Source organism: Anas platyrhynchos, chromosome 8 (genome assembly GCF_047663525.1).
Source record: "Anas platyrhynchos isolate ZD024472 breed Pekin duck chromosome 8, IASCAAS_PekinDuck_T2T, whole genome shotgun sequence".
NCBI classification, from domain to species: domain Eukaryota; kingdom Metazoa; phylum Chordata; class Aves; order Anseriformes; family Anatidae; genus Anas; species Anas platyrhynchos.
In genome coordinates, this window is record NC_092594.1 from 8,332,531 (window position 1) to 8,360,523 (window position 27,993).

General features: G+C 35.8%; 1 protein-coding gene across 10 annotated transcripts in view; it reads right to left on the bottom strand.

The window, feature by feature from the left end:
* Positions 1-27,993, bottom strand: part of EVI5 (ecotropic viral integration site 5) — a 74,232-nt gene that overhangs the window by 30,753 nt on the left and 15,486 nt on the right. For 5 of the 10 annotated variants that reach the window (XM_038182791.2, XM_038182790.2, XM_027462558.3 and 2 more), the window contains 15 exons: positions 25,001-25,225; positions 23,941-24,015; positions 23,257-23,382; positions 22,914-23,057; positions 22,008-22,097; positions 21,803-21,900; positions 20,432-20,492; positions 18,518-18,571; positions 16,201-16,233; positions 15,529-15,675; positions 9,469-9,603; positions 7,419-7,559; positions 6,750-6,908; positions 4,965-5,111; positions 1,260-1,355 (listed from right to left, as the gene is read on the bottom strand). In XM_038182791.2, coding sequence (XP_038038719.1) covers positions 1,260-1,355; positions 4,965-5,111; positions 6,750-6,908; positions 7,419-7,559; positions 9,469-9,603; positions 15,529-15,675; positions 16,201-16,233; positions 18,518-18,571; positions 20,432-20,492; positions 21,803-21,900; positions 22,008-22,097; positions 22,914-23,057; positions 23,257-23,382; positions 23,941-24,015; positions 25,001-25,225 — 1,731 coding nt within the window. The remainder of the gene's footprint in view (positions 1-1,259; positions 1,356-4,964; positions 5,112-6,749; positions 6,909-7,418; positions 7,560-9,468; positions 9,604-15,528; positions 15,676-16,200; positions 16,234-18,517; positions 18,572-20,431; positions 20,493-21,802; positions 21,901-22,007; positions 22,098-22,913; positions 23,058-23,256; positions 23,383-23,940; positions 24,016-25,000; positions 25,226-27,993) is intronic. The other 5 variants (XM_038182797.2, XM_038182794.2, XM_038182792.2 and 2 more) reach the window with 4 other exon arrangements.

Sequence of the window (27,993 nt, forward strand, 5' to 3'; positions counted from 1 at the left end):
GCTAACACAGGAGTAAAAGATTGATCTAAACTCAGCTATTCTCTTGTTATCTTACTAGAAGATAAGTGATTCATGTGCAATGCTTACTTAGATAAGTATTTCTAATGCACTCATCACAGCATTATCTAAGCATTATGTGATTAAAAGAAGTGATTATTTTATCTTTTAATATATTTGGTGCCTACTGCAGTACAGGAAAAAATATTCAAAGTGAAAAATCTTTATGCAAGCTCCATTAAATTTATTTTACAGTCATTTACATAATACAAGTTGATCTTACAGAAACAACATGAGAACATTTTACTGTACATTTTTCTCATACTGTTAGCAAAATGGTAACCAAGACTTATGTAGGAATAAAAAGCTGTTTTAGGAAGCAAGTTAATTCCATATATGAAGAGTTGAAAGATATTTTAGTTGGAAATCACAGGCAAAAAGAAAGCTTTGACACTGTACAATGAAGTCATCTTGAAGGGGAGATTTCAAAGGGAAAACAGACACTAGCATTGCCAGTTTAAAAAAAGAGAATAAGTAGTTTTAAACTTATAAACAACAACCAAGAAAACTTTTACAGATAGACGCAGCAAAATTCAGAGGAACACTGTAAGAGTATATATGAAGGACAGTCTATCCATCATAATTTTTCAAAGGAAAAAAAAGAAGAAAAAGCAATCACTTCCATAAGTGGTTCTCTCATCAAGGGAGCAGTGAGTTCATTGGACTATAAAAGCTCCAAAATGAACTGAAAGTGTAAGGACCAGCATAGGGGCTAAAGGATGCACCTTCAGATCCTACAGTGGCACGGCAGCATTAAATAACATTTCTGGTTTCAAGATTTAAACAAAGGGAGTAAGTTTCACAACAAATCCACCAATTAATCATAGCAGAAGAGTAAGTGCAGATAAGAATGCTTACTGGAATTAAAACATGGGCTTTTTTACGTAGTAATTTTCAATCTAATATACTGGTAAAAAACACTAATTACAAGACAAAACCCAAATACAGAAGTCAGAGTTTAAAAGCGTTGCCTTACACATGCAGCTTGTACAAAAGCAGTTATTAACAGCTGACCAGTATGCCCAGAAGATAAGTTTGCCTCCTTTGTAAGCAAAGGCCTTACATTTAGCAAGACAGTATTATCCCACTTAGCAAAGCAATGCCTTGTATGCACAGCAAGTTAAAAAGGAAAGGAAGGGGAAGAAGGAAAAAGTACAGAAAGTAATCAGTATCCAGTCACATTTAATGCCATCACTTATTACCTGGATTTCTAATTCAGCAATATGCTGTTGGAGTTCCGCCACAGCTGCAATGCGGTCTGCCTCACGGAGCCGTACTGCCATCACTTCTTCTTTACTCTTAAAGTAGTGATAAATTAAAGTTAACAAATAATACCAGTTTTAATTGATTAAAAACCATATGCTGCATTTACTCAAAATCACATAAAGAAAACCTATACCAAAGAGTAGCATACCTACTGATAAGGCATATTCTAAAGAATCCACATTTAATTTTAGCCCATATAATTGTGCAATCATCTACTATCAATTCCAAACTACAATCACCTAATACTCATGAAACTTTCAAAAGTACTGTAGGTCCAAAAATGTCCAGGTCCAAGCAATATGTGTCTTGTGTTCCAGAAACATTTTTTAAGTTAAGATAAAGCATCAACATGATTATAACAGACCACCAGGTCACTCTTCCGCTTCTGGCTTTATTAATAAATAGCAAAGCTACATAGAAGTTACTTGTATCATTCTTTGAATAAATTTATCTAGTCCAGCTATCTTACAGTATACAATGAAGACCTGCAAGATAGTTTAGGATAAAAGTCTAATGCCCATAACCTATAATCAGAGTCCTGGTATAAGTTTAACAGTGACAGGCAGTTAGAGTTTGGACAAGAGAAGAAAATTTCCTTCTTTCTGTCTGATGTAGCAAGCCCTTAAGACTTGAGAACATAAAACTAATATTATGTTGTCACTAGCTTGGTACAACCACATGGGAAGAAGGATAGATAATCAGCAACACTTTCAGCTGGAGCGCAAATTAGTCTGCTTTTGTCCAGAATAGACCCAGGGACACAAACTTTTATGGCAGACTTGTGGAACTCTGCAAATTGCAGTTGCTGTGAGTCAGTTACAGTATTTCAGTTATTTTAATGACGGCTTTCAACTGACAGTTCTTGACTTCATTAGACAGTTTGATCGAGACTGAATTTAACATGCCAAAGTTTATCCAAGATAGCTACCTGAAAAGATGTCATTTGTTTTAAAGATTGCTGTAACGAAAGTGCATCTTCTATAGTATCCAATTAACAGCATTTGTAATCAGTTGATTTCATTTCAGAGGAATCTATCCTGTGCCAGCCAAAATTTAGCCATTATTGCTAAATTCTGCTGCACGATTGCCCACACAAAGCAAAACCCACAAGTCCACAGGATTGCATGAATTTAACTGAAAGCTAAATGACTCTTTGACTTGGTTTGACTTGAGTATCTGAGATGAGTCAATAGTGTCGTTCTAGATGGTGCTGATGGCTTTATCACTGAAACGCGGTATGTTCTCAATAATTACCACAGAAGTTGATATGAGGAAAGACAAGACTGGGATGAGGGCACAAATCTTATGTTGTAAATTCCTTAACATAACCGATTAGAGATATTAGTGCTATATTTCAAGAAAGTTTGAAATTAAATTCTTGCTGTAGAAGCAGCATTCAGATTAAAGGAAAGACATAACAGGACACAGTGACAGGAAACAATTACTGTATAGGTGGTATGAGATGCACGCTTGCTACACAAGTTTTAATTTAAGCTATTATTTAAAGAAATACAAGCTCCAGAACTAATACACTAGCTCTTTTTACATAGAAGAACTGAGGAGTTGAAAATACAAATGTCTTTTTGATAAACCTTTAAGTAGAAATCTCACTACCTAGCAAAGTTGTGATGACAAATAAAACTAGAGCATGCTTCAGATAATTTGAAGTAACAGGAGGGGGGGAAACAAAAAAATAAAAGTTTCTAATGGAATCAGGAAAAACAAACTGCCATATTTAAGGAAATGCAGAGTAGAACTTCAAAAAAAAATATTTAGTGCTACAGAAACAGTGTCTTGATTCCTCAATCACATTACCTGAAAAATCATAGATTTTCCTGTTGCATCACTGACATATTAAATTGCCTTATTCCAGGTATTTACACAGCAAGTGTCTTCTCAATTCAACCTAGCTGCTACTGTCAAGCCAAATCTAAGTCAGTAGCAACACTATATAGTAAAGTGACAGGCACTGAATCTACTTCTAGAAGGGCTGTAGATAAGGCAAGTGTTGTTTTTGCTGGACATCAGTCCTTCACACTTGTATGTACATTACATAGTCAGAGGATATGCCAGTTTCTCATAAACCCAGCCAATTTAAAAAAAGGCAGTGCTGTTACAAGATGTTGGCTCAGCCATCATAACAATGCTTCTTTCTACTTCAGTTTTTACTTCAAGTTCACTTTAATTTTAAAGTCTCACTTTCCTGATAGTGAAACAACCTTAAACAATCCCAACCAGTAGCTTGTTTGGGGTATAGAGATAAGGAGACAGAAACCTAGGAGAGACTGTTCTAGAAGAAAAGAAAACTCGTCATAAATCTTAGGTTAAGCTAAAAAAAACATCCTTTCCGTAACTTGCATGTGGAGACCGAGGAGAATGAATCAAAACAAACTAAAGTACAAAGGCTTTTAATATTCTCTCATTTTTAACTTATTAGTATATTATCATATAGTTTGAAATAGATTTTTTCATAATTTTGAAATAGCAGTGTTAAGTTCAATACTAAGTTATGTCCTATTTAAAGAGTTAAACTTGTGTATATTGTTCAATATGGTTTAATTTTTGATGACAGCATTCTTATTAAATCTATAAAAAATTGAATTGTTTGTACAGATTGCAGAATAAGGTCACAATATCTTGCAACAAAAGTGTCAGAGGAAGAGGGAAAAAGGAACAAGTTAAAGCTATGTTGAACAAAGGTAGTTTCAACAAATTAAATTTAACCACCTTTCAACACAGTCAGCGAAAAATGTATTTAAAGAGAACAGGTCACAGTCTAACAGTTAAGCAGTAGAACTCCAGATAGTGCATATACATCAAATGGGTAGCCTTTTGTTTTACATTATAAAATTGACACGATGTAAACTGTAATCTTTTTAACAGCAATTGCAAAACAAGTTTCAGTATCTACTAGTACTGACATACAGTAACATTAATTTGTTGGTTATTAACTGCTATTTTCAAAGAATCTTGAAACAATTTCATCCAAGTTAGAAGAAAAACCTTGTAAGACTAATCCTTTATTGCTTTTCCAAATCATATGCACAGTTTATAAGGTGAGTTATTAAGGATTGGTTATGGATTTACTTACAAAATTAATCTGAGACCCAAGCATCAGATAAAGCTCTTGTGCACTGACAGTAATAAGCATTACTTTCTTACCCATTTTATTTTAGGCTGATCTCTTAAAGGCTAGTTACTTTTTAGGCAATTAATACCATAACACTCCTTTCTGTACACCTCTCCATTCAAATACTACTTTTACTCCCTTCTTTAAACCTAAGCTAGTTCTACAGTAATAGCCAGTGTTGAAGTAATTAACCTCTTCTGTCACTGAGGACAGTACACAGTGATCAGAATCTGTTGAGCAGAAGAGTATTTTATATATTGCACAGACACTTTTCTGAGTAGAACCGCATTTTGAAGTAAAAGCTTATCTTTGTGGGACCACAAAGAAGCAGCTCTGTCAAAAACTCAAATGATTTTGAGATGGTAAATTCAAGATGACACTATCAAATTAGTAAAGAAAGTTTTGGTTTTGTGATTTTACTCCTTAGTTAGAACTCAATTCTATTCAACATAAGTGGAAAATACTAAAATTACATATGCATTAGCGGACAAATTCTACTCATGCTGTTTACCTTACATTCAATCTCTGCTTGTCTTCGTTTTGCTTCATTCAGCTGAGCAAGAAGTCCTTTGTTCTGTGCAGAAAGATACTGTACCTTCCCTTGTAGGTTGGTAACCTCCTGCTCTGCCCTTCGCAAATGGTTATTATTGATCTGACTCTGACATTTATAACAAGAAAGAAAAAGACGTATGGTAAGGAAATATTATTGTAAGATTAATTTACTTCCCTTAAGTCTGACAAGACAGACTTGACAGATCATTCACTATAGAAAGACTTGATGGAAATGCATTCAGAATTTTCTTTCTAAATGCAAATCAGAAAAGTTTTAAACATCAGCCAGGATACTTAAAGAGTTCTTAAACAATGTAAGATTCACTGTAAAAACATCAGCACAATGCTGCTGTACATCTGTTTCTACTGGTCTCATGCTTAGTAAAGTCAAAGATTATGAACTTGCATCCCAATCACAGCTACAAGCTGACATAACCAAGAAACATCAGGTATGGCAGAAATACTGTGTGCACAGTTCCCGTTCCATTGAATACCTTAAAGTAATATGGCACCATAGTTAAGATTGTCTTGTACTAACGTGCTTTTCTTAAGTGAAGCTATGCACAGAGTAGCACACAACTCGAGAACCACTGCCTTTCTTTCAAATGACAGCTGGACAGCATAAGCATGCACAGGGACTTGCCTAACACTAAAGTGAGAACTACCTAGAGGTCTTGCAATTACAACATGTACTCTGCATTACAGGATACCTATGCCCCCTACTGACTAAAACTAATAGGGGAAAAACAACAAAACAAAAACACATTAGTGCTGCTGTGAAACAGTATTAACACTTCAGCAAGTTTTAGAAGTTAAGGCAAGATGAAACTTATTAAGTTACTATAACAAGAAGTGGTCCTCTGTCAGTAGTAAGCCATCACATACTTTACAATCATTTCATCGCTCTTCAGTAGCACTTATTTACATTCTCTCCTGGTTTCTGGGATTGCCAAAGCTTGACAAGTTTTTGTTTGCATACCTCCCTCAAGTATCAGTTACATTTAGCATGGGAAGATTTCTCAAAATCCTGTTACAAACACTTCTCAATCAACAACGCATTCTGCTAACTGAGTCATTTCAGAGTTCACAAATGTAATATGAATTTAGAAATCTTAATGCACTTTCTGATTTGTTTGGTTAACATACTGTAGTTGCAAAAGAAAGATCTTACGGACAAGTTTTTTTTCCCCCCTTTTCTGCGTATCTCAACAATGCTAGATCATTCTTTTCCTTTTTGGCACATTAAAGCTAAAACTTCTGCTAAGAACTGACAACATGCAGTTGTTCTGCTCAGAGTCCATTTTAGTAATCACATTCATGTCCTCAGCAGAGGGTCCAGTACAGGCAATTTCAACAGAAGTAAGCAGTAATTCCAGTTCTTAAAGTGACAGTGCTACGTGAATCAACAATTAGGTGAAGGCTTGTGAGACTGGAAATAACTGAAGTGAACTTTTGTTATTTTACCAGTTACAATTTAATGAATTAAGACTCACATTCACATAGAGTCCACTAATTAGTCCAAATTAGAAATTAAGAAAGCTTAGTACTGTAAGAGACATTAAACTGCACTAAGTATGCACCAAGTTCTTCCTCCTAATCCACCAGTTGGGAAATGGGAAAAAACAGCTGAAAAAAAACCACAAGACATTTTTTCACACTCATAGATGGTGAAAGACCAGTAACTGATATTTGTCATTTGATACCAATCAGATCAATTGACACATGCTAGCATTCAATATCATACCTGTGTTTCCATCTCCATCATTCTTTGTTTGGTCTCCTTTAGTTCAGCCTGTGTTTCTGCTTCTCTCAATCGGACTGTCATCAGCTCATCCTGTAGCTCATTCACTGTATTTTTTCTTGGAGGATCTTTCCATCTTCCAGTGGTGCGAGCTAGATGACGCTAAAAAACACATCAGGTTTATCAGCAGTTATCTTTCCTGATGTTCCCTAATTTCACTTAAGCTGTTTCTTTCAAAGAACTGGTGGTGTCTCAGCTGTATGATACACAGTTGCTAAGAGTGCTACAGTTTTTCCTCAAACTAGAAAGCCATGCAAATTAACTAGCTTTAAGAACAGAGTTAAAAAGCCAAGGACAGTACTTCCCAACTACAGTAACTCAGCTAATTGCAAGTATATCCTGAAAGAGAGCTTTGCTTACTTCTGGCTTTTATTAAAATTTAAGCAAGTGGGAATATGGATCAAGTACTTCCTTTCTACCAGAATGGTTGGTAGCACAGGCCTTTCTGCCATCTATAACATTCTTGTGGCAATTTAATTTAGAATTTTTCTTACCTCATAGGCTTGATTCATAATAACTCACTTATTTGACATATCTTAAGTTTTCAGTCTATTGCTTTATTATCACCAATAAAAAGAAAAAAAAAAAGTAACAGTATATTGCTACATATACCTGCCAGTGTTCTTCTAAATCTTTGACTTGTTGCCTGAGTTCTTTGAGACCCATCAGAGCTTCTGTTTCTCGTAATTTTACTGCTATCAGTTCTTCTTGTAGTCTAGCAACATTTTCCTCATCAGGGAGGGAGCTGTTCCTCTGGAACAATGAACATCCTCTTAAGTATGTATTTGAATAAAACTCTTGGTGAGACCCACTCAAAAAAAGTTATACATGGAATAACTTTTATTGTTAACCAAAACTTCTTAAATGACTTAACCCTTACAAAATAAAATCCCTTAAATATCTAAGTTCCTGCATGCAGTGAGCCTAGGCATCTTCATCAACTACAGATACAAGTTAAGGGTTTTTAAGTATTCTGACTTCCAGGTTTCCTTGGATAGGATCCCTAAAAAAGCATTATTTACACTATTCTTGGCATGTCATCAACAGTACAGAGATCAGCATGAAAGATTTTGAACCAGTCGATAAAGGTAAAGCAAGTGAGAAATTGAAATTATACCTTTAGATTTATATCTCTTATTTAGACTTACAACTCTTATTTAGACGTAGAAGAAAAAAATAATAAATGGAAGTTCAGTTTTTGCGAAGTAGGTCATCTGCCTTTTTCAAAAGGCAAAAAAGGTGTGTTGACAAAAGGAACCAACCATTAATATTTAAAACAATAACTAGTCAAGGAAAGCTCTTACAGATGCTGAAAGTGCATGGATGTTTACAAATAACATGAGAAAAGGTAGACTGGAGAAAGCTAAACAGAAAACAGCAAAACACACTGCAGGAATCACGTGGGGCAAGTAAACAATGATGAAAGCATAATAATGAAAGTCAGTAAAAGAAACAGAGAGGAAGAAGGACATGGTCTACCTACAGTTGGCCTACATTGTGTCACTGGTCACCAAATACTCAAAAGTTGAACTGTACTTCACTTTCTACTACGCTTTTCAGTAGTAGTTGTCTGTAAAATCAAGTATTTTTGTAGATGCTTAGTACTGTCACAGTTGCCAGATTTTCTTAAGTAATATATTAAGATGAACACAAACACCATTTATTAGTATCTGCTTCAAACCATAGGATGTAAATACTGACAAATTTAAGAACCGACAGAACTCTGAAAAAAAATCACTTAGATGATGAATTCTTATAAGCATTCAATAGAGTAAAAACTACCACACTACTAGCCTGTCAGGTTCCCGAACAAGCTCCTTAGGTAAACAAAAAAGTGAAATCTTAGTGAGATCAATCCAGTGGAGTTAACCAGTAAGTTCTGGCCACATTCTTGAGTACAGAGCTTTTTAGGGCTTCCATGGGGAAACCATTTCCCAAGCCAATGCATTATAATCTAAATAGTTAGCTTTATGTAAGGTCAGTTGGATTTCTTCTATTCTATTTGCAGGGGTTTTTGTGTTTTCTTTGTTTTGTTGTGGGGTTTTTTGTTTTTTTTTTTTTTCAAATAAAAATTGTTTGACAGATGGTTTAAGTACAACTGGAGTTTCAGCATAGAAAATTACAAGCTGAGATGTCACCCAAAAAGCAGTAGAGATTTTGATGCTAAGCACAGTAGATATTCTTTCCCTGGCCATAACAGGAGATGGGAGAGACTCAAGAACTTAACATCTGCAAAAGGTATCACTGACCTCTTCCTTCTTCTCCCTCATCCCCAAACTATTTGTGGATTTCACGTCACTTCAAAGCCTATCATAAGACAACTGCTCATGGCAAGATATAGTTTTGAAACAGTTAACATTAATTATAAAGACTCCACCAGAATCTGTTTTCCAGGGTAGTGGGCTTCAGGAACAGGAGAAAATGAACTTTCTTCATAGAAAGATCTTGTTTGTTTTTTTTTTTTTTTTTTTTTTTTTTTTGTGTGTGTGTTTGTTTTTGGTGTTTCTGTATGTTTTCTTTTGCTATATTAGCTTCAGTTTTGAAAAGCATCTTGCAGTCAAGAAAACATATAAGAAGCGTAGAACACAACTACACAAACTTACAGGGACTTATATTCTATTTCCTGTAGCATTTTACACAGGAGAGCCTGGATTTGATTTACCTTCTCCATCTCTAGAACTTTATCTTGCATCTCCTTCAGGGCACAATGGGATTCTGCTTCACTCAGCCTGGCTTGGACCAGCTCTTTTTCCAGCTGTAGCACAAAGTCTTCACTGTATCGTGAACTGCATTTATGCTACAAAGTTTGCAGAAATACGTTTAGTATGAAGCACAGATAGTTTGAAGTGGGTTTTATGTGCCAGATTAGAGTGAAAAAGATTCAAATGCTTAATATTAGGAACATCAGCTTAAGATCACCAGAACTGCTTACCTTATAGAGGCCTACTAACACATCCATCCTCACTGCTAACAGTATGCCCTAATGCTATTCCTTTCAAACAACAGCACCTACACACAGCCAAACACATAGGACCAGACTTAGACCCCTAGTAGTACTGATGAGCAACCACCAATACTTTCTTGTCATCGTTATTAAAAAAGGATTTGTGGCTATTTTGTGATACGCAGAAGAAGAGGCTTGGGCAAGATCAATTATTTACAAGGTTAATATAAGAAACTCTTGATCCCTACTCAAACTTGTATTCAACAGAAGCCTTCCATAACCTTGGGTGTAAAATAAGTCATGCATGTACTTCAATGCACTATCACTTTGGCTTGCCTCTTTAATCCACTCCAACTGTTTGCTCCTAATTGTTCACACTAAACATATTCTTTCTGAGGTTCTCTTTTAAGGCAAGCCCCGTGGATTAAAGTGAAAAAATCCAGACATAAGTAGCAGTATAACCCCTTCTAAACAAATGGCAGAAGCCTAGGCTACATCAAATTCAGTTTTTTCAACACTGGACTTCCTCCAAGATGATCCTCAGTCAGCTTTGCACACCTGAACATTCCCCCAATAATAAGACAACAGTTCAGAACTTAAGTGTCGATCTTTCCAAACTTCAGGGGTAAGGAAAAAGAGTCCCACAATCTGAGTCAAGTTAATTACCACTAACCATTTGGACTGTTGATTAGCCAGAGCTGACGTAAGAGCTATCCTTCCACTTGCTAAAGTATAATTTTGTGGAACTGTCTCTTCCAACAGATGCATCCAATTGAATAGAAATGCTTAGTATGATTTCAGAACTCCCACTTAACTTTTCACTCCAGTCAATAGCTAGAAAATATTTAAAGTCACTCAAGAAAGAAAATGTAACTTGAGATTCATCACAGACTGTGAGACCTGCCTGACAGGCTATGCCATCTTAAATCACCATTTACATTCCTGATTTAGGAAAACGAAGTTGAAATCCCCACAGCATAGCTGCCCAGTTACTGTCTAGGCATAGCCACCCTCAAAATTCAGTGGAAAGGGAAGTCATTCAACACATCTTTGGCGCTTTTAGCTACATTGTGACAAATTAATAGTATACTTGAATTATATATGAAGTTTTACTCAATTAACAATGCAACTTTAATACTCTATGAACTTTTATAAAACTATTCCTATTTTGTTTTTGCAAATGACTTAATTTGTCAGCTGTTTTTAGATGCCAAAAAAGTTAACAAGTCTTCAGTTCTGTATGCTACTATTAGGGTATGACATTCCCTGAACTTCAACGCACAAACTAAAGACTAACAGGACAAAATAAGGATTTACCACATACAACTACATGGTCATGGAAATGTTTTATTTTCATACTTCTACATGCCAACTAAACCATTTAATCAAAATTCAACATGTAAATTAACTCCTGAAGTTTACAGTTACATTTTTATTACATTTCTTAAAACACGCAGGATATACATCTACAGGGAGCTATAACAGAGGGGATGCATATAAGGCATTAGAAGGCAAATATGCAAGCAGTCTAACATTATTGAGGCTATCCATTCAAAACAGTTAAGTGTTCATCCTGCTTAGCTGTATAGCTGAACACAGCAGGAACACAATATGCAAAGATCATAGGATATTTAACTTCCCCTTACACAACACTGATTTAATGCATACTGTTTTCAATCTGCATGTTATCTTTCCTCAGCAAGTAGCAAAGGTAACACTGATTTGAATGATAGGAGACTACTGGTAGACAACATTGATGTACTTCTACAATTGCTTCACGTGATATGAGAGCGTAAGTAGCATATGAAGCAAAATGGGGAGGCAGAAGATAACCAACAGCTTTCTTCTTCCCTAGCTGTTTGTACAAGTTCATTACGTGATAGAGACAGCAACCTAAATGGACTCTCAGTTTCTTGCTCCAGATTCTCCTTATGAGAGAGTATGAAAAAAGAATGAATGCAAAGAATGCTCCCGTACTTTCCAAGAAACTGAGAGGAAACAGCAGATCTGAACTAAATACATCTGATTTTGGAGCAATATAAATACACTTACTATAAATAGTTTTGTACTACAAGAAGTCTGATTGTCAAATAACAAGTACCATAAGAATGTTTGAGTGTAAGAAGATAAATTACTTATCCAGTTTCAGGCACAACTCACCCTTTTTTAAAAATCTGTCTTTAGACCTGGCCTACCTAAGGAATATATTAGGAGTATTTATCTACTCTGCCACAAAAAAAAAAAACACACTCCTTCAAACCTAGTCTTGAGAGACTGGCAAGGAAGTACAACCAGGATCAAAACATATTTAAAAAAACAACATGCAGACGTTCAAAGTTGTGATTTTCAGCTCTTAAAAATCCATATCCTTGCATATTAAAATTAACAGAAGTTTATAGTCAAAACAACTTCAAAGTTTTCTACTTTAAGACAGACATCTTCAGCAGCAAAAACAATTGCTTTTATGTATTTGCCTTAAGCTGCAGTGTCTGTAACAGAACAACATGAACATAGCTTTCCAAGCACCATCCCAATCTTTTTATCACAAAAGCACCATTTCCTTGGCATGTGTTGAAGAGATAACTCTGTAATACAAAGTACTAAAAATGTAGTTTTAAAATGTAGTTCTACAGCCATCTACTCCTGAAAGAAAGAAATCCTTGCTTGGCTTCACAAAACTAGACTTTTTTTTCCCATTATTCCTTAAAACATAAGATATTAAACTTCAGAGATTTTAGTGTCATAACCGTTCTTAATATTATTGTGGTCATCAACAGATTACATGCAACTATATACACTAAATGCCTCTCTGGTACTCTAGCACACCCACACTCCAGAGCACAGTTATCAGCAGCATATTAGAGCAATCTCCCTGCCCTCACTTTAACTCAAACACCAGCGCTCTTAACACACCTCAGAACAAGGTCTTCTACATTCTGTTGAAGTCAGGCACAGCTTCCTTTCTATAGTTCTTGGTTCACTGGCACTATGAGGAAGAAATCACCTTCTTCATCTTTTGGTTACCCACTACATCTAGAAGCCTTTGACAAGTTTTTTCGTTTAAAGACTGGACATGCCACAAAGATAGGTTGGTACTAGTAGTACCAAAATTAACAATACCAATTAATATTAGGAAGGGCATTAGCATTATTTTCACATCATCCAAGAGAACTACAGCGGAATTTCCCTTCCTTACGCCAGGAAACAAGGTACTATGAACTTCAGACTCCGTAATAAGGTCATTCTGGTTCAACTGAAAACTCCCTACAATTACTTCAGCACAGGAAAAGTTAAAGTTGCATGTAATTTGAGCTTCCAGGGTCAGATGTCAGAAGGATGTTTTTCTACCCATCTCTATATTCACACTTAGAAAAAAGTGCTGTAATGGAGAATTTCTTCACATGCGTACGCACACACACTCTGTAGGCCCCTTCAAGATTTACATTTAAGACGTCCAATTTGTGCCATCAAAGCTCACAGAACAGATATAAGAAACCTTATTTAACATTTAAATACAAACGCACATGCTTTTTACTAAGATTATGTTAGTCTTCTTAGAAATTCTATGGCATTATATAATATGTAGCCATAAGCCCACTATGCAATTATTTTTTCTAACCATAAATGAAACTAAAGTAACTGGAGGAAAAACACCTAAAACAGCTATAAGGCAGTACTGTCGATGAGTACTGCCAAGAGCAACAGGCATTAAGATGTGGCAAGAATATTCACCAACAGGTTCTGCTTGAAGTGAAACACCAGAATTGGAAAGGAATTCGTGGCTTCCCACTAGGTGGTGCCCAAGGTGCAAGAGACCTGCTCACACTTGTTACTCCTGTTAACATGCTTGGAAGCAGTTCAGCTACAAATTTCACTAATGCAGCAGAATCTAGGAAACTTAACTCAAACTGTAACACTTTCACCACATGAAGTTAATTCAGACTATTTTCGGAACTATATTACAGTAACTTGCATGTCAAAATTAATCAGCTCGTATGCAAAAATCCCTCTATAATGACTTGACTTTACAGTCTCGGTACCAAGCAATTCTTACAGGCATGCTCACGCTTAAGTGGAAAAAAACAAGGCTGCAAGCCAAGTACACAAGTTTGGAAATGGGGAATAAATTAAGTGCCCGCCCTTGCACTGCTTTCTCTCCACTCCTGCAGTGATCTTCTGTACTCATAGATCAAATCCAGCCAATATTGCAATTCACAGTTATCTGTAGTATTGGTCAAGACCAGTTCCCATGCCTGGTCAACCTGCCAGGATTCTCTACCATTGCTACCTAATAAGATGCCACAGCATAATTAAAAGCATTAGTTTTGAACATATTAACTGTCAATTAACTAATAGATGGAACTCAGCAAGTTTAAAACCAAATTCACAAAATGAATTTTTAACGTGGCCTTTTGGTCTTTTTGTAAGATGCAGAAGAGTAAAGTTAGTTAACAGTCACTAGGATGCCTTGAAAAACATATTCTAAGCGTACTGTTATGTAATTCTAAGCATACTATTGCATTTAGACAGTTAAAAGTTCCAGCCAGTCTATAAACATGTTTTGTAGTCTTGCAAATTAAATAGATTATCTAAAACTTTGCAAAACATTACTAGAACATCCCCAACTTCCTCAGTCATAATTTCTTCATGTTTTTTTCCTCAAGAAGAAATTGCTGAAATTAAACAGGAATCAGCATTACACATTACAGAGTCACAGCCCAGTTGTAACTCCCTGCACCTACTCAAAAAGCTGTATCACTTGTATACTGAACTGCATTAAACAAAGGTAATAAATACAGTATTATAGGAGTAGTTTAAGTTACAATTTCAATCAGTCTAATACTAAATCTGTTCTCTACCTCCCATGAGAAAGGGCAAGTATTTCCAGGGTCTTGGTGCACGATATGTAAAGAGACTGCTGTACTGACCATAAGGGATGTGGTAAGCAGCTGCAGTGTGCTGTAGTTCCATGAAATTGCATTGCATACACCAAAAGCACCCAGGACTTTAGACAAGTAGATACCACTTATTTGAAGCAATATGACCAAATTGCAAAGCAATTTGCATCAACACTGCAAACACGCAGTTTATTCAGCAAGTGAAGACTGCATAAACTGCTTTTCTCTCTCTCAGATACCAAGCATAGGTAGCTTAGGGAAAGTTAATTTCAGTTACACAGTAACAGTCTGAAGTCTTGCATTTTATACAACCTAGAACACTCAGTACATACACACACAGTACTTACTATATATGACTGCTAACAGGCAGTTATTTTCCTATCTTCACATAAACCCATACTTTCTAAGCAAGTCTGTCTCCAAACCAAACGATAATACTTTTCTGTTTGTTTTGCAAGAAGTTAATTTAACCATGCCAGAAAAAAATAAAAACGCATGTACCCAGAAGAAACATCAACATGGAACGGACCAACTTAATGCCATTGCCTGGCTTCTCATTTATCAACTCAAAACTAGGCATTCAGAGTGACACAATTTGCCATGGCTAGATTTTTAGCATTAGGAGCTACAAAGAGGTTGTGTTGTTTTTGGCTTTACTTTTTAATATTTTTTTTAATAACTTGCATTTACCTAGGGTTATAAATTCCATCATCTCACAGTATGAGACCAAAATATCACGTATCCAATTTGTGTAGTTTTTATGAAGGCAAATGACAATACACAAGCATTTATAAGGACAGCACAGAGACCACTTCATGACAAGGAAAAACAAACACAAGTGAATGAAAAACATGAGATGATGTGCTGCCAAGCTCCTTACCCATTGCTGCTGGTGTTGGAGCTCCCTGATGGTATTCTCAGCTTGCTCCAGTTTAGTAATGGCCTCATCACTCTGCTGTTTGATGGTGGCCAGCTCCCGTTTTATGAGGTAGTTTTCCTCAGCCTCCTGGGCCCTTGTCACTTGTCCCTTAGGACATAATTTCTTTTAAGCAATTGAGGACAAATCCAAGAAAGACTGCCTTTGTGACACTCAGCTGGTCATTTCATCAGATTGGTTTTGCAAACAGCATAGAATTGGTAGAAATTTCTGGACAAGGCAGTACTAAGCAGCTGCTTTAGGACTTTACAATAAACTTCTGTATCCTTTCAGCAAGCACAATTGTGTACCTGCATTCAGTAAAATTCCTTTCATGCAATATTACTCAGTAGTACATGCACAGATTTAAGTTTGCAATATTCAATTTTAGTGTTAATAGATCTTAATCCATTTGAAACAAGAATTTGTACCAGAAGTACATTAGTTTAGAAAGAATATTATAACGTGCAGGTATTGGGTTTTTATATTTTTAGTATATTAAACAAGAGATTAGCTATATATTTATTCCAAATCAAAGCACGGATAGAGTGCAGCATACAAATATGCATGCATTAAAGCAGTTTGGGTTTTGAGAGTAGAAAAGGAGTCATACAGTAGAAGACTAAAAGACTATACCTGTATCAATCTATCTGCCAAGGAAGCACTTTCCTACAAAATGAAAAATTCAGATAGGAATAAGGAAAAGAAAAAAACAAAGGAGTGATAATAGTGACAAAAAAAGTGAGTAGAGAAAGAAAATGCCCAAATTCTACCCATTTCCTATACAGGCAACTTCTTTTTACAAGGAAAAATAACTCTTCATAAAAATTCAGGCATCTCAGCCTGAAAGTTGCAGGAAGCAGCCTTTCTGCAATAGACTCTACCAGGCGGTCTTACAGGAGTCTGGTTACTTTTATCTGAATGGCTTGCTTCCTTAATTAAGAAGAGTTATCTGATATTATCTAATAGATGAATGCAAGACTTGCTCTGTGGTCCACCCACATTAAGAAAGGAAGGCATAATCTGAGCACAAAGGCATCTCCACTAAGAGCTGAGACATTCATGCAGAACTAATGCTTTCGTCAAGATGAAGCAGGAAAATTAAATGGTGCAACTGATAGACAAGTAGAAATTTTCAACTATGACAGCTGATATTTTGTTCCACTAAACTCTAGCAGTAATTCAATTAAGCAGTTAATTGATTCTCCTCTCTTGCCAAAGTTTTGCAAGACACAGATTTATGTATGCTGACAAGCACTACATTCCCCACTACCTGCACCACCAGGGAAATACACATTTAATAAAAGTCATTTCCTCTCTATCACTCTGTACACACTCAATTTTTGCATTTTCTATGACAGAATGCATCTACTCAATAAATAAGGTTAAACCTTATTTAGTCTTAAAAAAATTCCAAGGGCAAAGTTTGAACTGGCTGATAGGAGCTATTACTTACACGTAGCAAGGTAGCATCTTATGGTAAGTTGTTTGTCATGGTACACTAAGGAAATTGCAACTCAATCATGTATGTTAGGATGAGGAAAGTTTTAAAAAACAAAAGTTTCCAACAGAACTGAATATTTGTTCACTTTATGACCTTGACTTAGATGATTTGATACGAATTTCTGATGAGGATAATTAATAGATGATATTTTTCGATTTTGAAGTATTCCAATGTGACTGCAATAGTCTGGAGGTGAATTCTGAAACCTTAAAAATATAGAGTTTACAAAAGTGCTAGTGTCTTGACAGTGCAGAGTTCCTAATCAAAAAAAAAAAAAAATCAAACCTCTGCATATTAGGCATGAAACAGATATTTACTATTCTAAGTTTGCCACAAACCTACTAATGTGAATTACTACAGTCATGAACTTTTTAAAATTTTGCTCTCTTCACTTATTTTTAATCTAGATTTCAGTATTTGAAATTAAGATATAAAATTGTATTTTTGGTTACAGCTTTATTTCACAAGATATCCTCATTATATGCATTTTTTCTTTTCCAAATTAAGTTCAGAAATCACAACTAATTATAATTTAGCATAAATTGACTGATTCTCCAAGAAACCACAATGGATTTAACACCTGAAATGTGACATCTTTCAGTTATTTCACTCTAAATTCAGTCTGCTCTTTTCTTCCCTGTAAAACAGAAACAATTCCTTGCAACTCAAGAGCATTCAATTTAATTTGCTGAAAAATAGTTGCTATTTGCAGTTCAGATGAGTAAGAGCGCTCTCATTGTAGAGCAGACCAGCTTGGATGCAATCTGTCACAGGAAGCACAACAGATATCAGAACGGAGAGGCTATCAGAACAATGGCTGCGTATTAGCAACGTATAGACAGTTATCATACATACTCCAAAATTATACCCAGTTAAAGGCGGCTAACAGAACTCTATTCCAGACTAAACCTGTAAGAAGTTCTAAAAACGGTATTCTTTCCACCTCCCATGTATCTTAATTTTATGCAACAACTCAAAAACTGTGCAAGATTAATTAATGGCAGATTGCCTGTACCGAATGTGAATGCTGCAACAATGCACCTTTACTGCTATATTCATTAGTGATGACAGTCTTTCATCTCTGACCATTAATAAGTTTGTCATTTAGCTCCTACATAAAACACCCAGGAAATTCAGATTTCTCTACCCAAGCATTCCACTATTTCATGCAGTCTCCTGTACTCTGAACAGATGCTTCTTGTTAAAGCACTACAAAAACCTGGATGTCAAACATGCTTCAATTTCAAGTAAGAATCAGACATCATAAACATTTATAAACACTGACCTTAGTTGCTTTGTTATTGCCATGTTTTTGACTAAGCACTGTTAGTATACACCATAAATTAGCGGGAGAAATAGAAAGTTATAGGTATGAGATTCTCATATCATATAATACAATTACCATTGATAAGTATAAATAACATTAAATCTAGTCAGTAACATACTTACTTTTTCTAATGTTTCAATGCGCTGTTTTAGGAGCCTATTCTCAGTTCGTAACCTCTGCAATGTAAACAATTCAGAATTGCATTTCTCAAGTTATAAATGGAAAGTCTGATAAAAGCCAAGCAAGTTAACTTTTAAAAAATGTATCTGCCTATGAAAATCATAATCAATACAAAAATTAGTAGAGACAGCCTTTTGAAACATCTTTACGTCATGTACTAACTCAAAACTTGAGTTTAAACATCTTGACAGAGCAAAGATAAGAAAAAGGTACAAGAAAGTATTTGTGTCAGCAATAGATAAAAGCAGTAGATGTACAGGTGAACCAAAGGGTTTAACCACACACCATTAGACTTAACCTCTTCATAAATGAAACTGACACAGTTCTCATGGTTAATGGACATGAAAATATACTCCTTGAACTAGGACAGGTAAATGAGATGCTACAAAGGTATCATTCCTTTTCCTTGGACAGAAAAGGTTTATGTATTTTTTCTTGAATTATTTTATCTCATTTGTAATGAGAGTTATCTACCTCAAATACCTCAGAAGTTAGAAATATTTGTACTGAGCTGCATATTTTACTAGTGTATTTCCTGTAAATCATGGTTTGAGAAGCTACCCCAGCAGGTCCCGAAGGAAGTTAAGAATGGTGCGAACTGCTTTGCTACCTGTTTATTAGGATAAACCATCCAAAAGAGCATGGAACATTTCCGTGCTCCCAGGTACATGTCACTGAATTTTTCCTCAAGAACTACAAAAACTTTAAAACTGATATTGCAAGCCAAATGAACAGCAGTGGACAGGAAAAAGGAAGGCTGCAACTCATTCCCTCTAACAAGCTCTGTATACCACACTAGTCTATTACTTCTCCCACTGCCTTTTCTCATGGAGTTGACCATATTTTATGACAAAGAAACAAACCCACAGTTAAAACTTAACTGTGAGAAAGGAAAAAAAGATACCAAAAATTTCTTTATGTCACAAAAGCAAAAAGATACTGTGATTAAGTACGGGAAGCAGGCCAGTTAGGAAAACATAAACCTTTCAGAACAGAGCTGAGCTTATAGGTTTTTCCACCACCACTCCCTGCTTCTCACATTATATCAATTGCAGAAGCTCCGTAAGAAAGAGTGGCTGCAGACAGAAGACACCTAACCTTGGGTCCAATGAATAATAATAAAAAAAGTTCTCAAGTCAATGGTAAACCACTTAAGTGAACTGTGATAAGAACTCCTTCAACATATGTTTTCAAGACCTGTGTGGAATACCTACACCCAAGCCAGCATGTAATGAAGCTCCGATAAATGAGGTCATCTGTAATCAAGCTTTAGTAAGGAGCAAGTAATGAGAACTAAGCGCAGCAGGTCTCCACCAATGATTTTTCTTTGATTTTTTCCACCAGCAGTCTCAATTTCACTGAAAGTGCCCTTTATGAACAATTATGAACAATTCCACTGCTGAAAAACATTTTGGGACCTCAATTACATGTCCTGCTACACATCCTTCCTTCTGGTACCTATATGGGGCCCCTAAAGGGGCCTACAGGAAAGCTGAGGAAGGACTCTTACCTGGGAGTGTAGTGATAGGACAAGGGGTAATAATTTTTAACTGAAAAGATGGTAGATTTAGGTAAAACATTAGGAAGAAATTCTTCAGTCAGAGGGTGGTGAGGCACTGGAACAGGTTGCCCAGAGAAGCTGTAGATGCCCCATCCCTGGAGGTGTTCAAGGCCAAGATGGATGGGGCCCTGGGCAACCTGAACCAGTGGGAGGTGTCCCTGACGTGGCAGGTGGGTGGAAATAAATGATCTTTACAGTCCCTTCTAACCCAAACATTCTGTGATATACAGACCAGACGTGTAACCCACATCTCAGAAAAGCAGATTCACAAATGAATTTGTTGAGACGCTCTTACTTTAATTTCAACTTGTTCTTCCATTTCTTTTGTTTTTATTGTAGTGTATTCCTTCTCTAACCTAAAAATTGGAAATCATTAAGGATGATTAGAAAAATTAGACAATGAATTGGTCTAATAGCTAACAAGCAACAGCAGAACACAAAGGCTGATATTTCCTCTGTTTAGAGAACTGCTTGAAAGTTGCCAATACATTCCTCCTGTGAATACTTGGATTGGACATTAAACTAGTTTAAACACAGACTTCTGTAGGCATACTGTGAACCTGCACTTTGAAGTGCAGGTGCTTCCACGTCTAATTTCGATAGCACAATTGCAGTGACAGTGATTTGGAACTGTAACAACTATTCAATGCAGTTATACAATAATCAATTCAATACATTCAGCTAAAAGAGAGCTAGGAATACCTGGAAAACAGAAGGATGCAAAGAGATACGAGGAGAAAAAATTTAAACATACAAAACAGTTTTGTTCCCTCTCCAAAAAACTCACTTTTTTTTTTTTATTAGGGATGACTTTGAAATGAAAAGTATTGGCTTTCACAGAAAGCATTTTCCCTGAAATCTTTGTTACTACTTCGGTTTTAAAGAACACCAATTGCTCACTCCACAGTACTGATCATAGACTGCTGACAGAAGAATTGGCAAATTTATTTTGAAAGACCCTGACACAAATCTGTACCTCTGCTGTTCTTGCACTGCAATATACTGCAATAAAGGCCCAGATTAAGAACAGAAGAATTGCCAAATGTAACCCCAGAAAAGCATGAAGTATGCAAACTGGCTTGTTACAGAAGGCAGAAAAGTGAAGACATGCAACTAACCTTAAAAAAAAAAAAAAGGTAGCAGCATGCTCAGAATTTCAAACCCAGAGCCAAGATTATCTTACAATTATCAATGGTGTTGCAAAACTTAATGACCTTTATTTTAAATAGTAATAGTCTTGAGTACACATACAGTCCGTAAACTAAAAACCTTATTATGATCTGGCCTAAGTTCTTAAGTTTAAAATCTCTTCCCTACTTCATCCTCACAAGAAAGAAGAAACAAAACCACATGTATCCCACACCACACTGCTTTTTCCTATTCAAATCCTGTTTACAGAAGTTCCATAATTTTCAATAACCTACAGCTTTCCTCAATGAGATTTTTAGGTTACGTGAGATATAACTATTACATTCAAAGAAAACAGCAAAAGCTGCTTTAGAAGTATTCTCTTGCAAACAGAACTTCAGTTCTAACCACTTACAGTAATAAAGTCCCCCAAAATTTAAACATGGAAAATTCAAAGTGAAGTACTGAACAACTAGCTTTAAAGAAACAAACAGTAACCCTAAGCAGTAGCAGTCTTTTCTCAAAAGGTTATACCTACTTTTTCATCTTTTTTGCATTGTATTTGACTTGGTAGGATGCTTGGATTAATTTGTCTGGACCACTGTCAAACTGATGTGGAATGACCTTTTGAAAGTGCTAAAAGCAATCAGAGCACAAGATTACATACAGTTAGTAGGTGCAAAGAAATATATACACACTACACATTTCAGGCATCTCTTACAATTATTTCAACCTTAACTTACCTGTAACATTCCTTCCATGTCAAGTTGCAGTAATTCTGCTTGGTTCATCTGAAGTAGAGCTAAACCTACTCGAAATACAATCTCTAAACCCTGAAAACAGAAGTTAAAAAATAACCAACAATTATTCATGGCATTATCAACAGCAAAGGATGATTTATTTAATTCTATTATTTACTAACATTGGAAAGCTCATCCAGTTTCCTAAACAAGAAATAGGGAAATTGAAAAATCTCTAAATAACAAATTGGTCTCAAGTTCTCTTTTTGCACAAAGGACAAGTAGTCAGGTTACTTGTCCTGATGTCAGATCCTCCTCAGAGAGGCAAGGGCTGAGGTAAAAGTATCTTGAATGACAGTTGTTCTTTATGTAAGCTTAATCAAAAGTGTAACACATCTAGTAGAAGAAGGAAAAAAAGGAACAAAAGATAGGTACTTCTCAAAAAAGGATGTTTTAATTTCATGTCATACAATACAATAAATTCCTTTGGCTACTCGTCATCTTCTGTGCAATAGTTTTGCCAACATTCCCTCTTCCTGATCTCCTTATCCCCACAGAACGTCAACTTTGGCCTGAAAGCAGAATTCCTTTCTACCCCAAAATACTGGAAAACTGATGTCCCTGTTGTATGACACCCTTGCATGGCATCCAGAACTTCTGACAGATAGAGTAGCTCTTCAATAGGCTTAGAACACAAAGTTGCTTAACATAGTTGCTCTTCCCTGAGAAGCTATGTGCACAAAATCTTCCCGTACAAAACAATCAGTTAAGCATAAGGCCTGAAAAACAAGGGTACTTGAGATTTGCCCATCAGGTAGCATTCATACTGCTACCCAAATAACATCTTAACATCTAACATGCTTTTAACATCTACTCTTGAAATGGAGCATGTGAGCATTGAGTAGTTACCTCAGACATAAAGATATCAAATATTCTTGTTGCAATTGGTAGTGGAAAAGTTGTAAGAAATATGGTTAGAAACCATGATGATGCATACATAGAAGTGTGAAAACTCTGAGACTGAAAGTGCACATAAAGCTCTGGAAGATGCTCCTGGAAAAGAAAATGAGAAAAAAAATCTGTTAAGCTTTTGCCAGTAGTTTTTATTGTGCACATTGTTTTGTCAGATACCTGAAACCAGCTACTGGCAGAGAACGGCTTATTAGTCAGACATGCCTGCTCTTTAACTGTAATTTCCAAGTCCATTATTACTAGTTACTGAAAAGGGAGTCCAATAGATTTCTGTACACACCTGAATCATGCATTCAAACTGGTACATACAAAGGCCCAGTTCAGCCATGCTTGGTTTAAAGAGTTCTCGTAGTCTGTAATCTTGCATTAATTTAACAAACACGCAAAATGCCTCTTCTTCTGGCATCTATATTAAAACAAACAAAAACACAGTAAAAAACTCAGGAAAAGCGTAAGGGTGATGGAGAGGGCTTAGGGCTTTGTGTATGCTCTTTTTTTCTGTAAGAGAGGTATTTATAGCTAATTACTATAATAATCCTTTTGTATATACTGAATCCTATCAAGTGATTTCTAAACTGAAACAGAGGTCTGCAAATTCCTTATAATATACCCTAGCTTATAAAGCAAAAGGTAACTTGAGGATTATACAATTTGTCAAGTTTAATTTGACCTTAGAGGAGGTTCCATGTAACAGAAATGAAGAATTTCATTAATATCTTAAACAACACTCTGCAATCCTATCTTAGCTCTGAGAAATAAGTGTATTCTCTCACCCAGGAAGATAGTATCTTCTTGGTAAAGACAAGACTACAGCGAGTGAGTCTCATTTGATTTGAAGAGTAAGTGGCAGCCCTTGACAACTGCATTGTAACAGAATTATTTATTTTTAATCTAAAAAACCTCAAACCACCACAATGATGCATTTTAGTTGGGATTTTAAATGTTCACATTTTAACACGTTTACCTGCATAAGCAGTAATCCAACTATAAAAGCACTTCCTTGACAGTATCCAACTTCACGATCCACCAAAGAGTAAGCCTACAAAATAAAGTTTTAAGACTCTGAACAATTAAAGTCTCATTATTAGTGGAATGAAATAGCTCGCGCTATCATTTTGCTAATAACTTGGACTTACTCCCTTAATCCCGGAGAGGACAGACATTCTATTCAGAAGTTTTGGTCAAATATTTGGTTGCTACTTGCAGCTATGAAGGAATATGAACTTTTCTCTCAGATGGCCTTGAAAGCACAAACTAAAGCGCACCTAGAAAATGCTTGCACTTTCCAGCTACATTAATTTGCCGAGCGTAAAAAGGTAAGAGAGGACTGGCATACAAACTGCATAGCATTACCACTTCTGCAGGAGATATGACAAAGAAACACTACTTTTCAGAAAAAAAAATCTGAAGTTTTAATCACAGATGGAAGAAACATATTGGTTTCCACGCATACTGCACTTTCATCTTGGAATTATAGAAGTTACTATAATTTAGAAACCTGTTAATTTTTCTGTAAAAACTGCTATGGAAAAAAAAGTCTTTCAAAATTTAACTTCTGCTACAATGAAGGCAATACAATGACAACTTAATTTTAGGATTGTTCTCATTTTGTGCTTAGGTACTAGGTGCTGCACATTAGCCTGCATCTGCCATTTTCTGGTACAACATACAGGTTCAGAAACACTTAAACTGAGTGCTAGTTCTGATTTACAGTGTTCTCACTGTCAACACTGTTTACCTTGCTTCACAGTATATTTTACTCCATTATAATCTCAGCAGTAACCCTGTGATTGTTTTAATGTATGTTTAGTAGGCAAATGTTTTAAATCTCTTATAAAATCATTGACTATAGAAATTTTTCAATGCTATCTTTGAAACTGGAATATAATTTGGTAAGCAGAACTAGTTTAAAAAACTAGAACACATGTAACTGACGCAAGTTCAGTTACTACAATGCAAATTATTTCCAAACTTCTATGCACATTCATGTTAAATTATTTTCAAGGACTGAAATACTGCCTTACCTTCATTACATTAAACAAAACCTCCTGTCCAAGACTGTCTTTCTCTTTAAAAAAATCATGTTCAGGGTATGTTCTAGCAATATCCCTTCTTATGAGTTTCTCACATGGAGATGTCATCTTCAAAAGCTCTGAATACTGATCCTTTATTGGCATGCTTTGAGCACTGCATAACAGTTGCCAAACAATTGCTCTGAAATGATGAGGTATCCCTTTTCGAACAAGCTCCTAAAGCATAAAGAAGGATACAAAATTACTATTTCCTGAAAATAAGCGTAAGCCTGAAGAGCATGACATTTCAAGGAATTAGTTTTCTCACAAGAAAATGTTCACAACATGTCACAAAGCAATCACATATTTCATTAAATGTAAGCCTCTGTTGCAGCCTGATAGGTTACTGGCAGCTAACTACAGCGAGTCACATCATTTTAAGTGGCTAAATTAGCTAATAAAATTAGTTCTTCCCCTTTCCCCATAAGCTTCTTCAAAACCCTGAATATTAAAAATATATATACATTTTTTAAAAAGAACTCCCCTGACCCAGAATTTAATAATTGTTTTTCACAAAATACTAATGAAGACAACACCCTTAATTATATTTGTAGTTTAAGATACAATAAATTACTGGTAAAAAATAATTCCAAATACAAGTAAACAATAAAGTGGAACTAACCACAACATAGCCAATCAGAATAAAACAGCACAATACTACTGTTGGAAGTTATTTGACACACTTGACAGATGCATCTAATTTCACTGGTGTGCCAGTATTTCCAATTTTTTTTTGTTTTAAGAAAGTATTTATTTTCTGACACTGTACCAAGAAGACATTAGGTTCACATCTACTGAACTAACTTTACATTCCTAAAAAAAAAAAAAAAGAAAGAAAAATCACCAGCTAAGTATCATACAACTCAAACCTTCCCAGATAAATAGATCTGAGAACCAGATTCCAAGTTTGGTACATGTCTTTTCAGAAAGCACAAGTAGGAAGTAGTCTTGTTGCTTGATCTGAAAAAATTGATGAAAAAAGTATGAGTCAGGAAGTTTACAGACTTAGTAGTACTTTCTGCAACTAGGATCAATCTGACCTAGAAGACCCCCTCTTTAAGACAAGAAGGTTCCTTTCTTGTTTTAAACCTTAAGAACTGTTATCACGTATGCTGTCTCCTACATGATAGTTTATTTTGCTTACTAGTATTTATTCTGAAGCCAGTCATCTTCTATTGTGCAAAGCATCCTCCTTTTCCTATTTATCCAAGTATTCTTCCTACTTGTCCAAGTAGGAAGATACCAAGCCAGAAAGATTAGCTAATTTAACAGTGATACTTAAAGGGACAGTCCTGCTTTGAATTACTTATTAAACTCAAACTTTGACACAGGAGCTTTACATCACTGATCTCAGCTTTCTAACATCCACAAGATACCCAGCCATTTTCAGAACCATCCTAGTAATGTCACTTCAACTATTTGTCCAGTGTATGACACAACTGTGACACCCTATATTATTTCCTACATCTCCAAGACAAGCCTAACACATCAGCTTTCCACATCTGTCTCTAGCTATTATGTCAACAACACACTATCAGATTGCAGATGAGTCATCTAATGACTCAAAGGATAAAAATAAAAACAAAGCATTAACAAGTGATCCCTTGCCTTAAGATACCATGCACCTGCTTGACAAAAATAACAGGGTCAGTACCTTCATCATTCCTAGAGGAACTGCAGGAAAACACACCTATTAAATATCAATAAGATGATGGTATTTTACATAGTATTATGCATACTGTAACGCAGGACTTCTTGTGTCTTCTTTCAGAATCTCCCCATAAACAGGAAGGGTGTTCCAAAGCAGAACTAAGATACACAAACAGAACTTACCACATACACAAGAAGGCATATACACCTATGCCTAAAGCTTCAAGAACTTGCTAGGTATCTAATAACTTCAGACTAGGTTTCATAGTCAAAACAAAGAGATGGCTATGCTGCTAAAAATCATACCTACTAGTACCATCCTGAAAAAGGTATGGATGTTCCCATATTCCATTTTAATTTCAGGATAACAAAGCTTAGGTTGACTTTTGACAAACACAAAAACAAAAACACACCTGAGAATTATTTAACAAGCAGTGAAAAACTCACTAGCAATATATATTTAAATATTTACTAAAAGTTAGTCAAACACTCCCCAAATGATACTTGACCAGCAGTAAAAGTGAGCGACACATGACACTTTAAAATGTCCACATGCAGGTAGTTCAAACACTGAACCCTATCCAACCAGATCTACTTATTGTCATCCCACTTGTGCTTTTTTTTTTTTTTTTGCAAGGTTCATGTGGCCTTCTTTTCATAGCATTTTGGGAACACCTTTCCAGAAACTGTTTTCCCTATGCAAGCATAAAGTCTTGAATTCATTTTCATCCCATTTCCTCTCTCAAGTCATGTTCTTTCTTCACAACTGCTTCACATAAAAGATACTTTGCTTTAGCCCATTGTTCTGACTTCCCACAACCTATTCACACACACACACACTTCAAACTGCTCAAAAGACCTTGAAATTTGTATTCTGCACATAAAACTACTGACTACAGCCAATAAAGAACCACAGCAGAACAGACTGCCTACGAACAAAAATCCCACGCTGCTGTACTCGCTGCTTCTGAAACACAAATATGTTAAATGCCTTAAATGCTTTTTAGTTTGAATTTGAAGTATAACTGAACTCTGCTGCTGCATAAACCCACAACTGACCCAGACTGAACACACACTGGTCACAATTTGTCTGGTCTACTCAGAGTTCAGAAACTGCGTGTTCTTCCACTTAAGGTCATCCCTGGGGTCAAGTTACTTGGCACGCACAGTGAAACTAAGTTCCTATCAGATCTTCATACAATAGAATTAAGCCCTCTAGTGATAATGTTTTTAAAGAGATGGCTGTTCAGTGGGAAAATAGTCATAGCATCCAGCTGTTGTATGACTAAGCCATT